This window comes from Schistocerca serialis, unplaced genomic scaffold (assembly GCF_023864345.2).
Source record: "Schistocerca serialis cubense isolate TAMUIC-IGC-003099 unplaced genomic scaffold, iqSchSeri2.2 HiC_scaffold_1420, whole genome shotgun sequence".
NCBI lineage: Eukaryota > Metazoa > Arthropoda > Insecta > Orthoptera > Acrididae > Schistocerca > Schistocerca serialis.
The window spans coordinates 6590633-6610737 of record NW_026047648.1 but is presented as its reverse complement, the minus strand read 5'-3'; the positions used below and the strand labels follow the sequence as shown (position 1 = coordinate 6610737).

Genomic DNA, 20105 nt, shown 5'->3' with positions numbered 1-20105 from the left:
TAGTCAAGTTGTGCCACAAGCTCCTCTTCCCCCCAATTCTATTCAGTACCTCCTCATTAGTTATGTGATCTACCCATCTAATCTTCAGCATTCTTCTGTAGCACCACATTTCGAAAACTTCTATTCTCTCCTTGTCTAAGCTATTTATCGTCCACGTTTCACTTCCATACACGGCTACACTCCATACAAATACTTTCAGAAACTACTTCCTGACACTTAAATCTATACTCCATGTTAACAAATTTCTCTTCTTCAGAAACTGTTTCCTTGCCATTGCCAGTCTACATTTTATATGCTCTCTACTTCGACCACCCTGAGTTATTTTTCTCCCCGAATAGCAAAACTCATTTACTACTTTAAGTGTCTCATTTCCTAATCTAATTCCCTCAGCATCACCCGACTTAATTCGACTACATTCCATTACCCTCGTTTTGCTTTTGTTGATGTTCATCTTACATCCTCCTTTCAAGACATTGTCCATTCCGTTCAACTGCTGGTCCAAATCCTTTGCTGTTTCTGACAGAATTGCAATGTCATCGGCGAACCTCAAAGTTTTTACTTCTTCTCCATGAATTTTAATACCTACTCCGAATTTTTCTTTTGTTTCCTTTACTGCTTGCTCAACATACAGATTGAATAACATCGGGGAGAGGCTACAACCCTGTCTCACTCCTTTCCCAAACACTGCTTCCCTTTCATGCTCCTCGACTCTTATCACTGCCATCTGGTTTCTGTACAAATTGTAGATAGCCTTTCGCTCCCTGTATTTTACCCCTGCCACCTTTAGAATGTGAAAGAGAGTATTCCAGTCAACATTGTCAAAAGCTTTCTCTAAGTCCACAAATGCTAGAAATGTAGGTTTGCCTTTCCTTAATCTATTTTCTAAGATAAGTCGTAGGGCAGGATCGCGTCACATGTTCCAACATTTCTACGGAATCCAAACTGATCTTCCCCGAGGTCGGCTTCTACTAGTTTTCCCTTTCATCTGTAAAGAATTCGCGTTAGTATTTTGCAGCTGTGACTTATTAAACTGATAGTTCGGTAATTTTCACATCTGTCAAAACCTGCTTTCTTTGGGATTGGAATTATTATATTCTTCTTGAAGTCTGAGGGTATTTCGCCTGTCTCATACAGCTTGCTCACCAGATGGTAGAGTTTTGTCAGGACTGGCTCTCCCAAGGCCATCAGTAGTTCTAATGGAAACTTGTCTACTCCCGGTTCCTTGTTCCGACTCAGGTCTTTCAGTGCTCTGTCAAACTCTTCATCCCGTATCGGATCTCCCATTTCATCTTCATCTACATCCACTTCCATTTCCATAATATTGTCCTCAAGTATGTCGCCCTTGTACAGGTCCTCTATATACTCCTTCCACCTTTCTGCTTTCCCTTCTTTGCTTAGAACTGGGTTTCCATCTGAGCTCTTGATATTCATGCAAGTGGTTCTCTTTTCTCCAAAGGTCTCTCTAATTTTCCTGTAGGCAGTATCTATCTTACCCCTCGTGAGATAAGCCTCTACATCCTTACATTTGTCCTCTAGCCATCCCTGCTTAGCCATTGTGCACTTCCTGTCGATCTCATCTCAGTAAGTTGGCTATTTATCTATATCAAACTGAAGTTTGAATACTTGAAAAACCAAGAGTTCAGATGACATCGAAGTGCTACTAAAGTGTTTGAACTTCAAGATTTGGCGTGGACTGCATACCCTGCAACCACCACCAAAATTGCGGCCAGTTTTTGACAGAGGCACCGGCCGCTGAGGGCACCTGTACAGGTGGGTCGGGTGGCCCACGAACCGGACAACAGGCTGGAACATTCCCCACAATCCGCATCACTTACGAGTGCCGGCCTTATCGCCTGTGCAGTGAAGGTTTCGTCACACGAGCCACCACAGTACTGCAGTTTCTACTGTCCTTCCTTTCCGCAGACCGGGCTACCGTCGAGAGGAGCGCTACCGTCGACCTTCGAGACACCCGAGTGTGGGCCGAGGAAACTCTCCACAGTACGGCGGTAGCGAACTGCCGGAACCGTTTCGGCCTCGACGTGTCGGCAGGAATTACGAGTGACCACCTCGCGAGACCGGTTGTCGTCCCAAAATGCCACGCATGTGAGGTGCATCTGCACTTCCTGTGGAAGGCTACACCTCCGCAGCTGGAAAACATTCCTCTGGTGAGGCAGAAAATTATTTGCGCGGATTGTTGCCGTGCACGGAAGGGAAATGTGGATGTTAAATAGTTTAGACGAGAAGAGAACAGAAGGCTACGAAATGAGGTGCTACAGGGGTAATGCTGGAGATTAGATGGCTGGGTCACGTAACTGATGAGGAGGTACTGAATAGAATTGGGGAGAAGAGGAATTTGTGGCACAACAGGTCGGAAGGAGGGATCGGTCGATACGACACGTCGAGGGATCACTAGTTTCGTACTCGAGAAAAGGGTGGTGGGTAAAAGTTGTAGGGGGAGACTGAGAGATGAATACAGTGAGCAGATTCAGAGTGGTGAAGGCTGCAGTAGTTATTCGGACGTAAAGACACTTGCACAGGATAGAGTAGCACGAAGAACTGCATCGAGTCAGTCGCCAGACTGAAGCCGCCAACAACAACAACACAATAAAACTAAACTATTTAAGAATCTTAAGAACAAATCAGTATTTCACTGCATACCTAGGGGTTTCTATCACAGCGCACATGTATTTGACATCGAATTCACAAGCTTTCGTAATAGGTCAAGAGCAAGTTTTAACCATTTGTCCCGTAAGGCAGCAGCAAATTGATCGTCGTTCGAGTAGCCTGTACGACTAACACGTCGATCCGATGCATCTCTGAGGTGTTCAAACAGGATTTAGATCCAGGTCTGTCTCGGCCAGTCCAAAAGTTTGACTTTTTTTATCTGAAAATAATTTTTTTAATGACTACAAGTGTGTTTTGAATCACTGTCCTGCTGAAATATCCAATTGCACAGTATATTCTTTCTGCCACGTGGAACAATTTTCTTATCTCGAATGTCACTACAGGATACCATCCAGCTTGCCTTTTATTTGGACTAGATGACCAACCCCACATCTAGAAAAACATCTCCACACCACGATGCTGACACCACCGTGCTAAATGGTCGGTACCTGGTCTTTCTAGTGTTTGAATGTGTGTGTGGTTTACGTGATGGCCGTCTACCATTCAAATCACTTGTCTCTAGGTGGCATTTCACAGTAGACACACATATGTTCAGTTCACGATGCTGACCCACATCATCCCGGATGCCGTCCGGTCACGATGCAGGTACACGACGCGGTAACGAAAGTAGGGATGCGGAGAAGACACAGTCGGCCGATCACCCTAGTGAAGACGTGGGCTGCAAATTGGGAAATCCATTGAGATAAGTGACTGGCCAAGGGCACAGCCTGAAAACAAGTATCTTGGAAATCTACTGTTGAGAGCATCTGTAGAAAGAGGTAGGACAGTGAAACCGGTGCTAAATGGATGGACACCCACAGTTCTTCACAGAACATTCGGAGGCTGCCGAAAGAATACAACGCTGGTGCACGCACAAGTGTTTAGGAGCAAACCGTTCGTCGTACATCGTCGAATGTGGAGCTCCGCAGTAGATCACCCCTACACGTTCACACGTCGACCCGACAACATTGTCAATTATACTACTGCGGTGGCCACAGGACCGTCAGGATTTGACCGTCGACGAATGGAAAGTTGTCGGCTCTCCACAGGAATCGCATTCTTGCTACAGTAGGTCGACGGTCGTCTCCACAAACGCCGTCATCGAGGTGAACGGACACAGGCTGGTCGGAGCGATATTATGCTACGGGACACATTCTCCTGCACTCGCACGGGACCTCTGGAAGTGACCTAAGACGTGCAGACAGCTGCAAACCACCCGCATCCACTCACGCTCGACGTCTTCCCACCGTATAACACTCCGCGTCTCTGAGCCGGAACCGTGCTGCAGTGGTTTCAGGAGCATTACAGTGAACTCGTGTAGAGGTCTCGGCGACCAAATTTACCTAACATAAATTCTACAGAACGCATCAGGGTCGCTGTCGGGCACCTTCACTGCGTACGCAAATTGGCGGCCCGTCATTTACTCGAATAACGTGGCCCGTGTGTAGACATCTAATGCCACATACCTCCACAAACCTGCTAAGCAACTGTGGTATCTCCGATATGCCAAATCACTGACCGATTTCATTGCACGGATGGCCGAACAAGCTATTAACCGGATGTCGTAACGTTTTGTACGACCTCACTCATTTGCTCGATACGTAACCCCAGAAGTCCGAAGCTCTAGCCGAAGTGACACAGTTGTACGCATCGCTCTGTTGTGACCGGAAACAAACAGTACTGACGACAGTAAGACAACTACAAAACAGTTCTGAGCAGTACTGGAACTACTACAAGCCAGCAGACACAAAGAGGAAAAAATATAAGGGAACAATATAATACCTACATGACCTTTTGTGCTCCTTATCTTGTTTCCTGCACATTTAGTAAAATAATTCTGTACAATTTGAGCAAAAACAAGCATTTCTTTTATCAGATATTGTTCAAACAATAAAAAAAACTTGAAATAATCCCGACAGAAGCCAGAGTGACGGGAGCGAGTGGCGTTACCTGGTGGGGGCGGTCGGGCAGCGCCAGCCTCCCGGGAGCGGGAGCGGCCCCCGCCGGCCGCTCGGGCCGCACGATGGACACCTGGGCGCACTGGCCGTACAGGTCGATGACGGCGTACACGCCCGGGGGCACGCCGCCGCACGCCGCCCCGCGGTCCACCCCGTCCAGGTAGAAGTGCAGCGTGCCGTCCGAGTGCCGCGCCATACCTGCGGATCAGTGGCGGGGGTGGGCGAGTCGCAGTCGCAGTGCACAACTCGTCTACAGCCACATTTAGGCTAATCCTTTGATGGGGAGGAACTCTGGAAACATTTACACGAGTACACATACGGTCGTACTGCAGGTCTACATCCGTAGTGCAGGGAGGTTATAACTGAAGTTTTGCTACTCGAGCTAGTGTACGGTGAAACCTCTTTATAACGTTCCTCCGTATAATGTTTTCCTCTGTTACGTCCGTTTTTTTCGGTCCCGACTAAAAGCCCGTATAAACAATGTTAAATTTTCCTCTTTACTGTGTTTCCTCTATATTACAATTTCCTCCACGTAACACACGTATTTTTTGAACCCTGGTCAATTATTTACCTCTTTATAACGTTTAAGTGACTGGATGTAGACGCATCGTTTTCCATTGTGTGGATTCACTGTTTGCACTGGCTCGGAAAGCCCGCGCTCAGTGTCTTTCGTATGTCAGTGGCAGGACCCGGTCGTGTGACATGTGACGCACATTCTGCTTGTATTCATAGCGTGATGTGTGAGCTGAGCAGCAAACAGTTAATGCATCTAGGGAGAGTGTGTCTTCAATATAACTTTTTTATTTATTTATTTATTTTTTTTTTAAAGCTTTCATCAGTGAAAATGAGTGGAAAGCGGAAGAACATTTCTCTCTAAGAGAAGGTTTCTGTTATTAAAAAAGTGGAGGCATCTCCTGGTGTGAGTCGTGTGGAGCTAGCGAAGCAATTTGAACTGGCTCCCTCAACACCATTATGAATAACAGATCGTCAATAATTGAATGGTTTGAGAATTGTGGCAATTTGAAACGTACGCATTTGAAACCATTGACAGGTAATGAATTTAATTATGTACTCGTGGAGGGAAGTCAGTGGTGAAACTATTAAAAACTGTTTCACAAAAGCGGGATTCTGTGAGAATGAGATGGCAGCTCATGTTGCAAGTGATTTGCGAGAGTTTCAGGAATTAATAGGCAGTGATTCTGTCACTTTTGAGGACTTTGTGGCTGTGGATGACAATGTGGCAACCACGGGAGTACAAAGTATTGAAGACCTGACTGCAGAGAGAAGCTTGAAGAATAATAGTGGCAGTGAAAGTGACAAGGAAGATGACCCAGTGCCCTCATATACTGAGGCAGCTGAAGCCAACATTCAACAGGTATATGGCCCATAGACTTGAGGACAGAACAGTAGTTCAACTTGCTCATTTGCAGCAAGAAATGGTTGCCATAGACTCTAGGAGAAATAGAAAACAAATATGCTTGCCTGAATATTTAAAAAAATCATGGGTACGTAATTTTCATATTGCATAGGTTCCTAGAGTTTTGTGCAAATTTAAGTTCTGTTTCATAATTTAATTATTAAAGTAATTTTTTTTGTAACTAATTCTTCTATAATCTGTAACATTTACTGCATTTATGCTGTAATTGGGTCAACTGAAGAATGGGATACCACCTGCCAGCTTTGGACAATGATGTCATATATTAAGAATCTGTTATAATTTTTTACAGTACAAACTGATCCATTTACTTTCACCCATCCACCTACCGAGCCCCATGTTTTAATTACAAAAAACTAATCATTTGCAATGAATACCATTTTACAGTGTTGTGAAAATTTAAAATGTCACCTACAGCACCATTTGTCAAAGCTGATTAGTGGTATCCCGATCTTCAGTAATGCCCTATAATTATTATTTGGAAGCCTTCCTGTTTATAGTGTTTTCCTCTATACAGTGTTCAGAATTTGTGGTCCCTTGAAAACCATTATATAGAGGTTTCACTGTATACGGGAAACTATTTACCGCACGAGTAGCCAACTTTACAGGAAAGACATTCAGACTGTGTGCTGCAGGATGTGTGTTGTTGGTAGTGTTGTAGTGTTACGTGCCATTTAGGTAAATGACATTTTCCACTACATATTTATAATAAGGAAAGAGGATCATGACAAAATAGTAAAGTAGTATTAGGTAGGGAATGAGTTTCAAAGCACACACTGTACGAGGTCATTTCATTTCACATTTGTGCAGAGTTGTAATGAGAGAGTCGTGCAGTTCGAGTAACCGTCAAGACACAATGACGAGTAAACGTCGCCACCTGTCACGCGAGGGGCCTTTACGTTTCGACACCGCGGCTCGGCAGTGTCTCGACTGTCGAGGAGTGGACACCCTCTCCGAGAATGAACTCGGCAACGAACAAAAGGGGCTCTAAAATGAAATGTCACTTACTTCCTGTAAAGCCTCCGAGGCAGACATTTCATTTGATTTATATTGTATCTGTTCCGAGTTAAGAGGTAATTGAGATCTGCACATCCGTCGAAATAAATACGAGATAGTCAATGACGAAATGTTGATGTCATTTCATAATTAGAGTAGATATCACTTTCCCTTCTAACAATAACAGTTGCAAAGCAGAAGACTTCAAAACTTTCCAGGACTACACACAGTTCTATGGGGATACTGCTTTGCAGGATCTTCCCATAAAGAAGAATGATAGTGGCAACTGAGTTACACGAAAGGTTAATAACACACAATATGTCAGCGTCAAAAGTGAGCGTCCAGTCTCAGCTCCAAGCACGTAAGAAGAAGAGTCAAAAATACTTCAGTAACACTGCACTGAAACACACGTACGAGTGTGCAGTACAATTGCAGACAGTCAACACGGGTCTGGACAAGGTGAGCAGATATTTTATCAAACAAAACAACAATAATGTGAGGTATTATAGGAATACGGAGAGGTCCTCTTTCCGTTCCAGTGTCGAAGAACACATTTCGGAAGTTGGTATTTACTGGCAATTTGGGAACTGCTCCCGGGAAAGGCCAACGGCCAACTGCACCAAAAATTGTCGAAAAAAGTTTGTCTCGTCGTAGCCGAGAAGACGGGACACGGTGCGCGGCCCTCGTGCAGCGCACGAGCTGCGTAACAGCAGCCGAGTGATGGTTTGGCTTGGTTTGTGGGATTAAAGGGACCAGACTGCTACGGTCATCGGTCCATTTTTCCAAGTACTAAAAACACCCACAGAGAATAAAAAACGATTAACAGAATAGAGCACAGACGACACAGAACAAGAGAAACTGAGACAAAGACCAGACTAAACGAACTAAAATCACACAGAGTGTGACGGTGGTTGGCCGACCATAGGAATAAAAAAGGAGAAGCCAACCACTTAAAACACATTAAAAAATCAGTTTAAAACCGGAGGCCAAAGGCCAGAATCAACACAAAACAATAAGATAAAACAGAAACACGTAAGATTAAATCATAAAAACCCCCTGCCCGAATAAAACGTAAAACTAAGCCAGCCATAGCAGGGTCATCAGATAAAAGGGCAGGGAGCGTGTCAGGCAGTGCGAACGTCTGCCTGAGCACAGCTAAAAGCGGACACTCCAATAAAATGTGGACCACAGATAAAACGGAGCCGCAGCGACACAGAGGTGGGTCCTCACGGCGCAATAAGTGGCCGTGTGTCAGCCGAGTGTGCCCAATGCGCAGCCGGCAGAGGACAACAGACTCCTGGCGGGAGACCCGAATGGACGACCGCCACACAGTCGTTGACGCCTTGATACGACGGAGTTTGTTTGGTACGGGCAGGTTGCGCCATTCAGCGTCCCATAAATCGAAAATTTTGCGGCGTAATAGGGCCCGCAAATCAGTCGCCGGGAGGCCAATGTCCAGGGTGGGTTCACTGGTGGCCTGTTTGGCCAGGCGGTCAACACGTTCATTGCCCCGGATACCGACGTGACCGGGGGTCCACACAAAGACCACAGAGCGGCCGTGACGTGCAAGAGTATGCAGGGACTCGTGGATAGCCATCACCAGACGGGAACGAGGGAAACACTGGTCGAGAGCTCGTAAACCGCTCAGGGAATCGCTACAGATAACGAAGGACTCACCTGAGCAGGAGCAGATATACTCTAGTGCTCGAAAGATGGCGACCAGCTCAGCAGTGTAAACGCTGCAGCCAGCCGGCAAGGAACGTTGTTCGGAATGGTCCCCTAGAGTTAGCGCATACCCGACACGACCAGCAACCATCGAACCGTCAGTGTAGACAATTCCAGAGCCCTGATACGTGGCCAGGGTGAAATAAAAGTGGCGGCGGAAGGCCTCTGGAGGGACTGAGTCCTTCGAGCCCTGTGCCAAGTCGAGCCGAAGGCAAGGGCGAGGAACACACCACGGGGGTGTACGCAGAGGTGCCCGGAAAGGAGGCGGAACAGGGAAAAACCCAAGCCCGGAGAGAAGCTCCTCGACGCGTACGGCGATCGGACAACCCAACTGGGGCCGACGGTCCGGCAGATGGACGACTGACTGCGGGAACAGGACACTGTAATTTGGATGCCCGGGCAAGCTAAAAACATGGGCAGCATAAGCAGCCAGTAATTGTTGGCGTCGTAACCGCAGTGGAGGGACACATGCCTCCACTAGGATGCTGTCCACCGGGCTGGTGCGTATCCCGCTGTGGAGGATTGGGTCCAGCACCCGCAACGCAGATGGGGAAGCTGAGCCATAAGCCAGGCTCCCATAATCCAGACGAGATTGGAGTAACGCCTGGTAGAGCCGGAACAGGGTAGAGTGGTCGGCGCCCCAGCGGGTGTGGCTCAAACATCGCAGAGCATTGAGATGCCGCCAACATGCCTGTTTGAGCTGCCGGATATGAGGCAGCCAAGTCAACCGGGCATCGAAAACCACCCCCAAAAACCTGTGTGATTCCACCACTGAAAGAAGTTCGCCGTTAAGAGAAAGCTGCGGCCCCGGGTGGACATTACGTTGTCGGCAGAAAGGCATAACACAGGTCTTGGCTGCCGAAAACTGGAACCCATGAGCTACAGCCCAAGACTAAACCTTGCGGATTGCGCCCTGTAGCTGACGTTCAGCAGCTGCAATGCCAATAGAGCTGTAGTAAATACAGAAGTCGTCAGCAGACAGGGAAGCGGAGACAGAACTTCCCAAGGCCGCAGCGAGCCCGTTAATGGCTACTAAAAACAGGCAGACACTTAAAACAGAACCCTGCGGCATGCCGTTCTCCTGGACGTGGGAGGAACTATATGAGGCTGCGACTTGCACGCGACAGGTACGATACGACAGGAAATTGCGGATAAAGATCGGCAGAGGGCCCCGAAGACCCCATCCGTGAAGCGTAGAAAGGATGTGATGACACCATGTCGTATCGTACCCCTTCCGCATGTCGAAAAAGACAGCGACCAGGTGCTGACGGCGGGCAAAGGCAGTACGGATGGCCGACTCCAGGCTCACCAGATTGTCGGCGGTGGAGCGGCCTTTACGGAACCCACCCTGAGACGGAGCCAGAAGGCCCCGAGACTCCAGTACCCAATGCAAGCGCCGGCTCACCATCCGTTCGAGAAGCTCGCAAAGAACGTTGGTGAGGCTAATGGGACGGTAGCTGTCCACCTCCAGAGGGCTCTTGCCCGGTTTCAAAACGGGGATGACAATGCTCTCCCGCCATTGCGACGGAAACTCCCCCTCGACCCAAAGACGGTTGTAAAGATCGAGGAGGCGTCGCTGGCAGTCCACTGAAAGGTGTTTCAGCATCTGACAGTGGATGCCATCTGGCCCAGGAGCGGTATCAGGGCAAGCGGCTAGGGCACTGTGAAATTCCCACTCACTGAATGGAGCATTGTAGGATTCAGAAGTGTGGGTGCGAAAAGAAGCAGCCAAGTGATCCACAGCCCACCATTTGAGGAACGGTAGCTCTGGTGCAGTTCCAGGCTGTCAGGGATGCAGACATCACATTAGTAATCTGGAAAGTAAACACTGTGCACATTAACAAATGGTACCTTCTCAACTGGGAACCAAACTGAGTTTCTTTTGACAGTTTATTCGTAAATTCTCCCCTGCACGTCCTTACAAATGTTCCCACAAAAATCACTGTCCTATGATCACTTGTTTTTCACGGGCTCGCTCTTGAGTAATGGAAGTTTGATTCTGATCACCCTGTATTTGTAGATTTTGAGAAAACTTTGGAGTACATTTATTGGACCACTGTCTTTGAATTCTGTAGGTAGAAGGAATAAACCACACATTCCAAATGTTACCTACAACTCTCGCAGAAATTAGATTGCAGTTATTAAGAGCCGAGGTTCGAGAAAGGCGAGCACTAGTCGAAAAGAGAGTGAGCCGAGATTGTAGAGTATCCCCGATTACGACCGATACGTTCCCTGGCGAGCACTAGAGGAAACTGAGAAGAAATTTAGAACGGGAATTAAGAAATAAAAAGTTCGAGGTTTGCCGCCGACAACATAAATATGTCAGCGACAGCAAAGGAGTCCGAAGAGCACTCGGTGTGACACGGCAGTCTGTAACGGTTAAGTCACGGGTGTACGTCCGGCGGTGCGCTCACCTCGTCGGGGGGCCAGCCACAGGTACACCGTGCCGGAGAGCTGCTGCCGACGAGTGGACACCCCGGGGTTCTCGCAGCTGGGTACCTAAGCCCGTAATGCAGCCGATCACCGTACACTGAAAGTGTTTCGGTGCTCCTGTCGAACTTCGAGCGTAACGGAAATGACACGAGCACCGCCGCTGTCCTCGTTCGGAGTGGAAGTCGACTCTAGTTTGCATTTGCACTCGTATCGTCCAAAATGTAATTAGTACGACGAATGCCGACGCGTCAGTCCGAAGAGTGAAGCGGCACAATTTGGCCGACGTACGGAAATCGTTCGGACCCTAGGTGTATTTAGAGACACGGCGCCCAGTAATTACGTACATAATCTCCGATCGGTAAACGATTCGTAATTTTTGTACTGTAATTTATACGTTAATTAATTCGGCAGTAAAACACATTTTAATTTAAAAAAATTTGAAATTGATATAAAAAACTATCACGATATAATTACATGTATGTCACGGCACTGACAGAGGTCGTACAAGGGCTCCCCAGAATGTAATGCATCGCCTTTTCTTTGTTTTATTTCTTCCTCGGCTGAAAACAATGCTACAGATGTGAAACGTTACATGCGTATTATTTGAAGTCTCCCGAGAGAGCGCGCCAAGTTTCCGTTACCTCCGACAGATAGCGCAGCTGTGGGACAGTTTCACAATGGCACCTATAGGCCGTGTACATTACGAGTGATGTGCCGCCACTGAATTTCTCACTGCAGAGAAAGAAACTGAGTAATATTCGCAAACACTCGTGCGAAGTCTCCGGAACATCAGCTGTCGACAGAAGTACAGTTAGTCGCTGGGCACGGAGGGTGAAGTCGTCGGAAGGCGGTTCGGCGGAGCTGGAACTCCGCAATTTGCGGCGGTCGGGGAGACCGTCCACGGCCGCCACACCTGACGTGTCTGACCCGGCAACCTCGGACTTCCACCGGTTTGGGCCATTAAAGGATGCCATTTGTGGAAGACATTTTGTTGGCGGTGGAGCGATTCACACAGCGAAGCACTGGCTCCGCCGCCAGGACGAGAATCGGTACCGACAGCGCAAACGACTCGTCGTTTCACACTTTCGGAAGGTCACAGAACGGGTTGGAGATTATGTGGAAAAATAGGGTGTGTAGATAAACCACCATTCTTTCGTGTGTGTAATTCTTATTATGTTTAATAAAGAACTGTTGAAGACACACACACACACACACACACACACACACACACACACACACACACACACACTGCATTACTTTCTGGGCAACCCTCATTTCACATGTTTTACAATTTTTAGTTCTTAAGATCTGTATTTTTTGTGTGTTTCTTTCATTTGTTGTTCTGCATTTTTGGTATGTTTCTTTCATTTGTTGTTAGTTTAGCATAGTTTCGCCTTCCTTTTTTTGAACAATTAATAATATGTAAATTCTGATCAGTGCAACGTAATATATGGTAAAAACTTGTGTCAACCTGAGAAAGATAAAAAAAATTTTCGGGTGAACAGCATTGCTGAGAACTTTGACTTTACAGCATGTCACAGTTTCTACAAAGTGTCCTGGTTGTCCTGCGGTTCCACGCTCGAGGAATTCTACAAGCAGAGGGACCGCGCAGTCGAATGAGAACATCACTGTGCCTTACCGGGAAGTGTGTGAACACCTTCAGATTTCTTCGGCGGGGGATATGTGGGACGTTTACGCTGTCGGCTCTGCCACGTGTCCCCGGCCCGTCCAGATGCTGTCTGACAGAATCGTTACGTCACACAGTGACACTCGCCCTCACATTGGCAAGTGGACGAAGGCTACACTTCAGTGACTCAGTTGGGAAACACTGCAATACGTTCTGTACAGACAGGATCTTTCACCGTGCGATTTTCACACCATTGGCGACCTGAAGAAAGACGCGTGCATATGCCAGTTTCAGTCGGACGAGGAAGTGCAAAAGTGAGTGTAGTTGTGGATCCGTCAGCAACCGACCGTATTCTACGGAACAGGATCTGATTGTCTCGTCTCGCAGTGGGATAAACGTCTTAACACGTGTGGTGATTACTTTCAAATGGGGCCATTGTAGGGTCCCATTGCAGCGGGTGTTCAGTTTTAATCCGACTGCACCTCATATTTAGAAAATATTATTTATTTGTATGGGTTTAAATTTATTTCCAAATATTCATGTAATTCTGTTCTTTTTTTTTCATGTGGTTTTACAAGATTGTGGCGACACTGCACCGTTTTAGCTGACTGACAGTCAACAGCCACAAAATAATGCAATTTGCAAAATAGAGAGCCTTTACTAAATAATCAGAAAATAACAAGTCAAAACCTTTGAAACTGAGACTGTAACTGATGTTATGAGAAGGTTTACTAATCATTAAGAGTTGGCTCATCATAGATGTGGTACATACTACACTGTGTATGATCAAAGGAAATTAATTGTGTATCTTTTTTCAGAAATTAAACATTAACCTCAGAAAACTTAAAAAGGAGGAGGAGGAGAAGAAAAAGGAGAAGGAGGAGGAGGAGGAGGAGGAGGAGGAGGAGGAGAAAAAGGAGGAGGAGAAGGAGGAGGAGAAGAAAAAGGAGGAGGAGAAGAAAAAGGAGGAGGAGAAGAAAAAGGAGGAGGAGAAGAAATAAATAAATAAAGGAAGAAAGAAATAAGGATGCAACTTCAGTGTTTTTATTTCACGAAAATTCATTCATCCCTATACCAGAAATTATGAGAATGTCACTGAAGTGCAAATACAAAATATGCTGAACGAAAAGATTGCTGACAGACACCACTGAGTGGACGATACTGACCCACTCTGTTGCCGACGACCACCTCGTCCAGGTCGCAAGGGTAGTCCTTACGCAGCACGACGCCATCCACCATGACGTTGCTGCCGGACAGCATCCACGTCCCGTGCTCCAGGTCCGTCATCGTGCACGGTAGCTCCAGCTCGTCCGGCCGTACAGACGTTACCCCTGCAAACCGAACGTTCTCCGCTAATGGCAACTCGCACGCATACCCCTCTGGAAGGCGTGCCGCTTTCGTAACACGAGCGGGCGTGTGGCGTACTTAGTAACGTGTCTAAATAATAGCCTTCTTCACGTTACCAAATTAAATGTGGATGAGCAAAATCACAGTTTAATTTCGGTTTAATTAAACAACAATAAAATAAAGTTTGTAATATGAGCTAACATGCTGTTTAGGTAAACAACCATGAAATGAATCGCTCTGCTGCCACGCACAAGAGTTATCTCTCAGTAATGAGCCACTCTATGCATTAAACAGCGCAGTTGCATCAGAACCCCGGCTGACGCTTATTTGATTACTAATCGTCGCTTAGAGAACTGCCTCACTGCGAGACTGTGTTGTCAGCCGGTAATCTGGGTATTTTTCTTGCACGGATAATAAATTTTTCTCACTCATCTTGCAGTTTTATTTTATGTTACTGCTGCTCAATCGGACATACGACGATGTAATTCATCACTGTGTTAGTTGAAGCAATACCGGAGGAATCTGTGTCGACTCGCATTTCTGAAACAACACCGGAGCGGTCCAAAACGATTTCGTTTGCGGTTGGCGCACTTTATACACGGGCCTACCTGCTCGAGGGTGAAGTGCCTGAGACTGCTCAGATTGAAAGAGGCGTACGGCAGGGATCTAATCCAGGGTTGCCGTAAGTTTCCACGGGAAATTCTCATATTTCTCTGATTTCCAGACAAGTTATAGGATTTTTCCCTGACAGATTTTGAGATCACAAGGGAATGTAAATCCCTATGTTGACCAAAATGTAAGGACTTCCATATTTCTAAATATGTGAGTAAAAATCTTCAGTACTAACATCAACAGCCTTCCAGAAATCCAGAAATACGGAATTGATCTGAAATCCCTTGTTAATAGCACTCAACACTTCAAGTGAATAAAGAGCTAGTTGTGTTTCAAAGGAACGACGTTTTCTAAACTCCTGTTGACTGTGTGTCAATAGACCATTTTCTTCGAGGTAAGTCATAATGTTCGAACACAATATATGTTGTAAAATCCTGCTGCATATCAACATTAATGATACGTGCCTGTAATTTAGTGGATTATTGCTACTACCTTTCTTGAATATGTGTGTGACCTGTGCAACTTCCCAGTCTTTGGGTACAGATCTTCCGTCAAGAAAACGGTTGTATACGATTGTTAAGTATGGAGCTAATGCATCAGCATACTCCGAAAGGAACCTAATTGGTATACAGTCTTGACCAGAAGACGTGCTTTTATTAAGTGATTTAAGTTGCTTCACTACTCCGAGGATATCTACTTCTACGTTACTCATGTTGACAGATGTTCTTGATTCGGATTCTGGGATATTTACTTTGTCTTCTTTTGTGAAGGCATTTCGGAAGGCTGTGTTTAGTAAGTCTGCTTTGGCAGCACTGTCTTCGATAGTATCTCCATTCCTATCGCGGAGAGAAGGCATTCGTTGTTTCTTGCCGCTAACATACTTCACAAATGACCAGAATCTCTCTGGATTTTCTGCCAGGTTTTGAGACGAAGTTTCATTGTGGAAACTGTTATAAGCAACTCGCATTAAAGTCCGCACTAAATTTCGAGCTTCTGTAAAGGATCGCCAATCTTGGGGGATTTTGCGTCTGTTTGAATTTGGCATGTTCGTTTCGATGTTTCTACAACAGTGTTCTAACCCGTTTTGAGTACCAAGAAGGATCAGCTCCACTGTTAATTTATTTGGTTTAAATCTTTCAACTGCACATACTAACTCACAGGAAGTATCTACTTCAACTTCGTAACAAGTTAAACTACTTCTAATAGCAAGAAACATGCCACTGCCAACCGTGTTTGGCCTATCCTTTCAGAACACCGTCAGGTTCTTCGCAAAAATTTCGGCTGAACTTATATTCATCCAGCTTTCATTGCCTATAACGATTTGAGCATCAGTGCTTTCTATTAGCGTTTGTAGCTCTTGTACTTTCCCAACATAGCTACGACAATTTACAACTGTTATACCAATGGTTCCTGTATCTACGTTTTTCCTGTGTTCAGCCTGCACCCTTTGTGACTGAAGCCCTTCTCGTGTTTTCCCGAGACCTTCTAACCTAAAAAAAAGCCCAGTCCACACCACACAGCCCCCGCTACCCGAGTAGCCGCCTCCTGCGTATAGTGGACACCCGACCTATTCAGCCAACCACCCTCTGGCGCAAGTCGAGGAATCTGCAGCCCACAAGGTCGCAGAACCGTCCGAGCCTCTGATTCGGACCCTCCACTCAGCTCTGTACCAGAGGCCCGCAATCGGTCCTGTCGACTTTGCTGCAGATGGTGAGCTCTGCTTTCATCTTGGAAGCAGGCCTGGCAGCCTTTATCATTTCTGTTAGCCGCTCGAAACCAGGGAGAGTGTCTTCTGATCCAAAGTGACACACATCACCGATGTGAGCAACCACCTTCAGTTGGCTGCACCCTGTGCTCTTCACGGCATCCGGGAAGACCCTTCCCACATCTGGAATGACTCCAACCAGTATGCACACAGAGTGCACATCGGTTTCCCTAAGCGGCCCCACAAAGTGACTAATGTCGGATCTCCCAACTACTAACAATTCCACCCTCTGCGATTGTCCAGATCTCGCAGGCCGAGTGGTTTCCTCTGAAACAGGACAGGCGACAGCATCTGGCTGAGCGACAGTGTCAGCCACAGACGGCACCTGGAACGCGTTTGTCAGACAAACCAAGGAGGCCTTACGTGCGGCCGCCCGGGAAGTCTTTTGCCACCCGGGGCGACCTCCCACTCTACCACAGGTGACAGCCCAGCCTCAGTGCGAGCAGTAACTGGGTTGGCCACCGGTGAGCACCGATAGGAGGACTCTGACGTGCCGGACGTCCGCTGGATCCCCACGGCCTTCGCACAGCACTGGTGCCCATCCACTGCAGCCTCAAGCTGTGTAACCGAAGCCATCACAGCCTGAAGCTGAGAGCGAAGTGTCACCAACTCGGCTCGCATCTGCACACAACAATCACAGTCCCTGTCAGTACTGAAGTCTGTGCAAAACTGGACTATGCAGATAAATGGACTATTGGCACATGCTGCACAACTATTGGCACATACTGCACAACTCTACAGTAGACCCTGAAGAAAACGCAGGAACTGTGTCTAATAATACACAGATATTGAAAAACCTAACTACCAAACCACTCGGGTGAAACTAAATAATGGCCCCTGATCAGAAATTTGTAATAGCGTATTTACTCGAATCTAAGCCGCACTCGAATCTAAGCCACACCTGAAAAATGAGACTCGAAATCGAGAAAAAAAAAATTTCCCGAATCTAAGCCGCACCTGAAATTTGAGACTTGAATTTCAAGGGGAGAGAAAAATTATGGGCCGCATCTCCAAATCGAAACAAAGTTGGTCCATTGTAATATGAAACACAATTTAGGTCGAATGAACGACGATACAGCTACAGTAGTTTGGTTCGAGTCGTAAGCTTAGCAGTAAAGCTTTACCAGGTAGCCATTGCTATGCGTCAGGCGCTCCGTCCGTATTTATACGGGTACCCTTCCTTTTTCACGTGCTTCGTCTGGTTTGAATCGATTGGTTATTTTGCTTTGATCTGATAAGTGCCGTTCTCTTTGTTATAGGTGTTTCCGTCACTCTAAGCTGAAAATGCATTACTGTACTGTGCCATGCATCGTTTGTCACATTCTGATAGTGCGTGTTTGCGGCCTGTCGCCGCTCGCGGCATGGCTTCCTTTTGTGCGCGCTACCGCTACTGCTACTGCGATAGTCTGTCTGTAAACTCAAGAACGAGCAGCACTTTTGGTGGGGGAAGTGGCCTTTCCCGGAAGAAACCTGCCACTGGCCTACAGGGCAACCCAAAATCAGTTGCCCATTACCTATCTAGCAGTCTACTTCGGCGTGCAGTCATATACGTCGTTTCTGTTCGTGGGATCTTAGTTGCCAATCTCAGTCAGTTGACTCTGTGAACTCACCGATATACTTCAGTATCCGGAAGTGACGGATAATCGCCCTGCATTTGCAAGAAAATGTGCAGAATACGAAGAAGATACTTGCGCAGAACGAGAGTTCGATTGTCTCTAACGTTATTACAGCTTGTGTTTAAAGGAGGCTACACAAAAAGAACGGTTGGCTAATATTACCAGTCCCAATCAAAGGGCTGCAGTTTATGCACACGTCAGCCTCGCCAAAATAGGACGCATAAGGAAGGTACGCGAAAACAAGGCGCTTGGTTTACTGGAATCGCTGCAAAGGAAAACTAATAATTTAGGGAGGAAACCCATTGTTATAGACAGTTTCACAAAATCGGTCATTTGACAAACGATGGAGGACTTTTACATAAACCGAAAAATAATGCCCACATTACGGAAATTACTCACTGGCGTTGTAACATTACGAGTCAAGACAGCTGTAACGGAACTTCAATAGCGTAAAGTTATCGTTAAAAACGCACGCCGCGCGATTTGTTACGATTTGGTCGGTCATAATAGTAGTAACATGCTTTTGAATACAATTACAATATAACGGCGATACCTGTCTAGCGTTATTGGAAATAATATGTAATAAATTAATGAGTAAGGTAGCCGATCCTATAAGAAGAGGTAAAATTGGGCATATTAAGGTGTTTTGCTTTATATCGACTAAGCCGATGATACGGCGTCTTTTTTTTCTGTTTACTCTTAGAAGAAAAAAAAAAGAAAACAAGTAACGAAGTGCTAATTGTGCGTTGTGAAAAATATAGGGGCGAATTTTAAATAGCTACAGTGTATAATCAGACTAACAAATGGACATTCAGTTACGCGAAATAGCGGACAGTGAAATGTGGTCATTAAATTGAGTACACCTACAGGGTGGTCAATTCCAGGATAAGTCTATTCGCGTCTCACGAGGCACGCGGTATTGAGACCGGTTTTTTTTATTATATCACGGAGAGCGGGCTTCAATTTATAAAAAGGAGAAAAGCTGTATCATTATCACTGACTGTTGGTGTTATGCAACCAAAACTGTTCATCAAAGGGTTTCGGTGAGTGAGTGGTGAATGCGAAATGAAACTGTGAACGAAGTTATGTTAAATAAAGCAGAAGAGACAAGACAGTTTGGTCGTATCTGTTATTATTCCATAAACCGTAACATTTATTCTCGTTGTACGAAGCCTTTATAGACGATCGTTATGACAATTTGCTTTGAAGGGATCTCGTTACGAGTTAAGTTTTGGGGACCTGTTCAACAGGGGATAGTTCGTAGATCTTAACTACTGCAGCTATTCTGGAATCAGGTGCTACCGTGACCGTTGTGTGTTGTCTATGGCTTAAGGTCATCATATCTCATTCTCCAAGATCGACGCGCCTTTCCTCTTGGTATAACTGTGTCTCACGGTAACCACGACAACGCCGACGGCGAAGGAAGATACGGTAGAGCGTGAAACAAAAAATACATTTTCGTTGTAGAAAGATGTTTTACACAAGACATTGCGTGAAATTGGATTTACCTGGAAATACTTTTCAGACGTGTTTAGGAAGACAAAGACAAAAAAAAACAGTGCGAATCGAACTAATACAACACACGTAATTATAAATTTCTGGTTACTTTTTAAGCACTCTTCGTGTTGCGAGAATTGTTAAGTTTTAAGGCAGCCCTTCAAAGAAAACTTCTACCTTTTAGTAGAAACACAAAGTAAGAACAAGCCTTAAATTCTACAGACTGATGCACTATATCTGGTTCGTCTTACGAATAGAGGAACATACATTCATATGAATAAGCATTCGGTTCTATGTTTGTAGTATAATCCTGACTTCCGTTCTTACGTTAATATTATTTACTCTATAATGTTTTGTTTTCCTTATAATCTTAACGCATTTGTCTAAAAATAAACGCAGACGGGACGTATGTGTACACGGCGTCGTCACA

At 46.0% G+C, this 20105-nt stretch overlaps 1 protein-coding gene across 1 annotated transcript in view; it reads right to left on the bottom strand.

The window, feature by feature from the left end:
* LOC126443040 (neuralized-like protein 4) overlaps positions 1-20105 on the bottom strand; it is a 279279-nt gene that overhangs the window by 146834 nt on the left and 112340 nt on the right. The window contains 3 exon segments of the mRNA XM_050090885.1: positions 2260-2299; positions 4615-4820; positions 14005-14169. Coding sequence (XP_049946842.1) covers positions 2260-2299; positions 4615-4820; positions 14005-14169 — 411 coding nt within the window.